The following is a 6,982-nucleotide window of genomic DNA, read 5'->3' on the forward strand; positions in this document are numbered from 1 at the left end:
AGATTACCTGTAACTTTCTAGGGACAGCAGAGAGATGCAATTCCCAGTTGAGTCTGGGCTGAATGATGGGATTCTCTTCCAACATGGGATCACCCCTGTTCCCACTGTAGCCTGCAGCACAACTGTGGTGTACTGAACCCACATCCAAACTACCTAGTCCAGCACGGAGCTCATACACCTGCTAAAGCTGAGCTGCAGGGCTGTGATCACTCCTGCCATGGATTCACCCCCTCCGGACAGTTTAACCGTGGAATGGAGAATGTTTGCCCTGCACTGCATTCCATGTGCTGTCCACTGAAACGTCTCCAGGGTCAGGACCCTCAGGAGATGCCTGCTGACAGCCCTACGACGTGCTGTGTCCTGTGCAGCAGGAGCCTTCTTGGCCTTGTCTCCTGCAGACAGGTGGAATTGCTGGACACAGGCAGTGTTGCTGATCTGCTCACTCCTCTCCCCTTATGGGATCATTGTCCCATTCACAGGGAGACAAAAAGCTCCTTGGATCTGTAGTTTTTTGCAAATGGTATAGGGTGTTTTGCTCACTCTGCCCAAGAAAATGTCCTGGGGAGCTGGTCCAAAAGCATCAGAACCTTGGCATGTCTCCAGACCTTGCTGAATTTGGATTTAAAAAATAGTTACATGGGAATATAAACCTTACAGAAACTCACTTTAGTCTGTATCAGCAAGCAGACTGTCTTCTATTGATACATACTGCAAAACTGCATATATTCTGCATTTAAGGAGAAAATGCACTGCTGAATACTGCTTTTATCCACTAGTTTCAAAATTAGAGCTAAGACCCCCATCTTCCTCAGCACAAGCTGCTTAACTTGCAGAGGAACTAATTATTCAGAGCTGTCACACAAAAGTTTTTGACAGTCAGGTAATTTTGATGTTAAATGTCTTAATGCAGACAAATGTTACCAAAAATTGTCTCAGTCAAACCTCATACTGCAGTAATTTGATGCAGTAAATCCCAACACCTGGATTTTAATGAGAGCCTTCTGTAAATACTACATTTTGAGATTACTCCTGTTCCTGTTGTTCTGTGATAAACTGCCAAATTTTGAAAGTATTGGCCTTTGAGACAAGAAGTTTTTCATATTTCTTTAGGGAATTATTTTAATATTGAGAATGTTCCAACACAAATTTGCTAAACTAACTAAAATTAGTTTCTCCATGACATCCTCTGCATAATTTATTTTTCTCAAAATGACAATGCTGCCCTGTTTAAACCATTTGGAGCTTTAAAGGACTCAGGACTTGTGTGTTACAGTTATAATTTCATTATTCATGTACTGTAATGAAGCAACGTTACCAGTTGCATAGAAGTTTCCCCCACAAAGTAGATTTTGAGTATAAATCTTCACTTGCAGCTGTATTAATGCCATATAAAGTGAAAATTGACAAAAATAAAACCAGGATATTATTGTATTCTTGACAATCCAAATTAAATAAATACTTACATGTGAACTGCCCATTTTTGCTTAGCCTGAATGTGGAAGGTACAACTCTTCTGCTCTTCAATAAAACAAGCATGCAGTTGGAATAGCTAAATACTATCTAAACCTAGGTTAATCAATAACTTCTGACATTATTTAAATTCTAGGCATTGCAAGGTAGGGTGTATTCATGTATTCATGATGGCTTTATTATCCCTACTATCTAATATCACATCCTGTTGTGTCATGGAGATGACTGGTTTCTCTAAGGAAAATCAGGATTTCACAATGTAAGCTTCACTATGATATATACCGATTTATCTAATTGTTATTACAATGATTTAAAACATAAAAGTATTGTAGCATCCAACACGAGCTTTCCAAACAGAGAGAAAGATGCCTCCTTTGAAGGTTTTATATCAGATCTTATGGAATTTAATGGTATTTAATATGCCACTGAGGACCTTCAGCTCCTGCAAAACATTTTGAACAAAATCTCACTGCTATAATTTGGTTTATGTGATCAGATTTTGGTAGTCAGGGGATTTCAGGGGTGTCTTTGGTGGGAGGAGACCAGGGGTTGCCCTATGCTGGACACAGCCAGGGCCAGCTGACTCTAAAATTAACTCTTCCCAGACCAAAGTTGAGCCCCACCAATGATGCTGGTGGTGCCTCTGTGATAATATATTTAACAAACAGCAAAAATTACATTATTTTTTGCATTCAAAAATAATGAAATATTATCCCAGGCAGGAAACACCACACTGCAGTGTGGAACTAGACTGATAACACTGCTACTCTGTAGATCATTGCTGGTGACCCCCGAGCGAGTCTTTGTTCTAAAGGTAACCACAGAACTGTTTACAGCTGATGGGTCTTAACTGAGGCTAAATGGAAGAGGAAATGAAAATCTTCAGTCTACTGAAGCAAGTGAAATAGTGCACACTGAAGTGGTAACAGTTAAAAACTAAGTGAAGCTGAGATTTTTGTAGAGGATTTATGGTAGCAGTGTGCCCTCATGGATGAGCAGTGGGTGCTTTGTCTGTCACAAGAAGATGCAGAAGTTTCCCTGGAGAAGGTACCTGATTTTCTGTGTGACAGAGAAACACAGATTGTGGATTACATCAGAGCCAGAAGGGATACTTTCACCAGCCTTGAGCACAGCATTGGTATGAGCTGTGAAATGGCTTTTACAGTGGTACTGGTGCCTGGTACTCCTGTTCAACTCTGCAGATCTCTGGGGAACCTGTGTGAGACTGAGAATTTTCAGAAAGAATTCTAAACAGTATTTAGAGATTTATTCAGACAAGTCAAAATGGGCACAGGTTTGACCAGAGACTGATCACACACTATCAGGGACCAAAAGATTCTCAAATATTTACCAAGACATTCAGTAAAAGGGAAAAACTGCCAGGAGAACGGATGCCCTCATATGTTAAGGGCTTGAAAACTGTAGTGGAAGTCCCAAATAAAAAAAATTCAGCCAAAAATAGAAACAAATTTGGCTAAAACCAGACATTTACAATGAAATTGTCTCCAGTGTCCTTGAAGGAAGTCACTGGATATAGCACTTCCAAGGAAATATTCCCTGGTAACTATTTAATCTTAAAATCTGATCAACAATTGCCAATTTGAGTAAGCAGCTCAGGGGTACCGCATAAATCACTCATGAGAGAGGGACAAAAGTAATCTTGGAGAGCAAATGTTCTTCACATGTTGCTGAAGGTTCACACGTTGACCACGAGCTGGTCAGGCCAGCCAGGACCAGAAGGAATGTGCGTAGGAGATCACAGCACCGCTGCTCAGTTCAGAGAGAGCTGCACTGATGCTGCTCAGCTCCCTCTTTCAGAGCACTGCATTTTACTGGCAGGTCCCCACCAGCCCATCAAGTTTGCTGAGCACAATGGAAATCAACTTCCGTCTCAGGAAATATAGGAAGTGACTAGAATATGCCAAAATGCTACTTCTGTTTTTAAACAAGGAGGAACTGGCTGCAAATCCAGAAAGTGAAGGTAGTTTGTTTGAAAGTGTAATGGAGTTATCTTGTTGCAAGAAAAAAGAACAGAAGACTTGCAATAAGGGAAAAAAGCAGACTTTAGAAAAGTCAGTGAACAAAAAAGTAATGTCTTTTGAGATGGTAATCTCAAGAATGAAGGCTGCTAGAAAAACTGGAATCAAATGTATTAAAACTCAAGAAGCGAATTTTTTCTATAGGAAGAAAATATAAGAGGTATACTATAAAAATGTTTATAAATAAGATTATTTCTGCCAGAAATTAATGCTTTTAAGTAAGCAGTCATGCACCAACCTGACTAGGTTAAAAAAAAAACAAACCAAAAAGAGAATAGTCAGTGACACAGATCAATTGAGATCAAACCAGGGTTGATTTCATATGACCACTAATTCATGTCAAAGAAAGTCATAAACAACTGGAGAAGGCTACACATAGTGCTCATGTTCCAGGATGAATCTGCTCATTGCTGCAACTGCCAGAAGGGCTATCTGGAGAAACTGTAAATTGCACAACATCCTACACATAATGCAACATAACGTAAGGTAACATAATGTAACATAACGTAACATAACGTAACATAACGTAACGTAACAAACATAACATATATAACAAACATAACATAACATAGCAAACATAATGTTATGTGCAGTAGATATAATTTGTGCCATTTCTAATATGATATATGTGATATTAAATATTTGTTAGAGCATACACGTTTGTATTAGGATTCCCCCCACCCTCGCAGGCGAGACAGGGTGTATACTGGAAACTGATTTACAAGTAAGAAGGTACGGCTTGCCAGGAGATGGGCCATGTCTGGAGAGATACGGTAACCCCAGGTGCTGATCATTCACATGATATCATGGATATCATGGAAATCCTCAGGCAGATACATGTGAATGCAGCGTTCCCGTAAAATTTCATCACGGGATTCAACAACTCCAGACACTGAATTGTTCTCCCTCATCATCAAAAAAAGAAAATCTTATTAACATATGAACTCCAAATAGAAGAAAAGACTGATTGCTGAAATCTTGGCCTCAGGCAGAATTTTCCCTATAAAAACTGCTTGTGCCAGGATGGAGGCGTGTGGGCATAGAGTAAAACCTCTGCTGAGGCTGACCTCTTTGTTGCACACCCAGGGCCAACCCCGGGCTCAGCTCTGTTCTTTCCTTGTGGCTGGCTAAATAGAATTTGATTGCAAAATAAATATTTTGTTTTTTTATTTAATTTGGCTGGACAAATTTTCATTTATAACACATAACATAACATAACATAACATAACATAACATAGCATCTATCTATCTATCTATCTATCTATCTATCTATCTATCTATCTATCTAATCTATCTATCTATCTATCTGTCTAATCTCTCTATCTCCATCCTGAGCAGAACTGGGAGGGAGTGCATGTGATTGCAATGATAGCCTAAGGTTTGAAAAAAACAATCAGCAGTGTGATCGTCAATGCTCACTTTATTTTACATACATGATTTAAACCAATGTGATTATAACTTCGAAGACCTCAGCTGAAGTTGTAGGAGTTTAGACTTTTATCTATGACCTTCATTTAGAATGCAAATTTGAATCAATGGTCAGCAAATTCTCAAACACATTAATAAACACAGAACAATTTTGCTGTATGGTATCATTTTTGGCACTAAATTAAAATACTGTTAAAAGTCAAGTACTTTCACTGTTCACTTCTAATCACAGGTCTGCTCAGTTACACTGCCTTTTGGAAGATCTACTCTGTGTCAATAGTTTCTTTGTAGTTGTCTTGCTTTTTCTTCTCTTTTGCTAGTCCCTTAACTGAAAAGTCTGAGGCAGATGATAGCAATATTATTATATAATAATATTAATATAATAGGAATACTTCCTAAATTACTGTTATTCTGAGCATCTGAATTTTTAGCTTGTGGATTCTCACATCTGTGTCTTATTGAAAATATTATTCAGGTGCTGGTGCCCCTAACAAGAAAATTTACCTGAGAACCATCCAAGAAAAAAATTGCCCTGCCCTACTTAGAGGTGTATCTTAACTGCTGGTATCAAAAGCAAACAGACAGTACCAGCCAACAACTCACACCATCTGGTTTATGTGGCAATGGGCAAGGTAAACCACATTTTTTATTAATGTCTTTTCACAGCTTATTCATAAACCATTGTGGGTTGTGACAGAGAAAGGCTCTTAAGAAACTCAACAACTGGCATTAAAAAGAATTGAGGGATGAGGTCAGATCTGCAGGCTGTGACTGCTCCTGGACTGAATCCCATTGGTGACATGAGCAGGGAGGCCTTATTGTAGATTCTGGAAGTTGTGTGAGCTGCTCCTCACTGCAGGGAACCCTGTGCTGGCACCGTGGGGCACATGCAAGGGCTGAGGCTTTGTGTCTCTACAGTTTCATGTCAATGGGATCCTGAAGATGCCAGTGATGCTGAAGAAGGAGAACCGGGTCTGTAGTTCTCTAGGATTTACTCAAATATAACAGAGCACTCAGTTTCTTTCTGCTGCTCCTGGTCCCCTTTCAGCTGTCACCACTGCTCCAAGGTTATTACTGAGAATGCAGCAACCAGCCTTGAAATATAAATGGCACAAGGGACCAGGACTTCACATGTCTTTTTTTCTTTCTCCTTATACATAAAATTATTCACTTAGATGGTGCAAAGTATTAGAAATAGAGAGCCCGTCCCACATCAGTAATTCTCCAACAGCAAGAAAATGCTTGGCACTGATTTTGACACAGGTAAAATTTTAAATGATGCAGAAGCACCTAGATCCTAAGATCAGGAGGAGCACCTGCTGCTGTTCTATTTGAAGCAGTGTCTTTGGTGACACTTCACCCGCTCGGGACCCCGCACAGGATGGGATGCTCCTGGTACTCAGGGCTGCAGGTTCTGTCCTCGCACAGGGGGACACACGCAGCTGTGGGTGCCCAGGGCCATGGCTCAATGCAGTGATCCATTCCATTCCATTCCATTCCATTCCATTCCATTCCATTCCATTCCATTCCATTCCATTCCATTCCATGCCATTCCATGCCATTCCATTCCATTCCGGGACAGGCTGCCCAGGCAGGTGGTGGAGTCACCGTCCCTGGAGGTGTTTAAAAGAAAAACTGGATGTCATAGTCCGTGCCATGATCTATTTGACACCGTGGCGTTCGGCCACAGGTTGGACTGGATGATCTTGGCGGCCTTTTCCAACTGAACAGATCCTGTGATTTCCTGCCGGGGAATACTCGTTTGTGCCCCTGCATCTGCCCGGGTGTATCCCGAGCGGCACTGGGAGGACACTGCTGTTAAACCGAACCAAGCAGGCGGCAGAGGCACTTCAGGCTTGGCTCTGTCCCCGGATAGTGTCAGCGCTGTCGGGGGTCGCAGGAAGGTGAGCGACCGCCTTCCCGAGGCACCAGCGCCGCGCCCCGAGCGCCGCTCCCGTCCCGGCCGCGCCGAGCGCCGCCCCGCCCGCGGAACTGCGCGCGCGGCGCTTCCGGGGCGGCCCGGCCGCGGCGGGCGGAGGGCAGGG

At 41.8% G+C, this 6,982-nt stretch overlaps 1 protein-coding gene across 1 annotated transcript in view; it reads right to left on the reverse strand.

The window, feature by feature from the left end:
• ANXA13 (annexin A13) overlaps positions 1-6,933 on the reverse strand; it is a 32,020-nt gene extending 25,087 nt beyond the window's left edge. The window contains exon 1 of the mRNA XM_085572539.1: positions 1,464-6,933. Within this exon, the coding sequence (XP_085428665.1) occupies positions 1,464-1,478 (15 nt within the window). The 5' untranslated portion in view covers positions 1,479-6,933. The remainder of the gene's footprint in view (positions 1-1,463) is intronic.
• Positions 6,934-6,982: the final 49 nt, after the last annotated feature.

This window comes from Lonchura striata, chromosome 2, assembly GCF_050655825.1.
Source record: "Lonchura striata isolate lonStrDom1 chromosome 2, ASM5065582v1, whole genome shotgun sequence".
Lineage (NCBI taxonomy): Eukaryota > Metazoa > Chordata > Aves > Passeriformes > Estrildidae > Lonchura > Lonchura striata.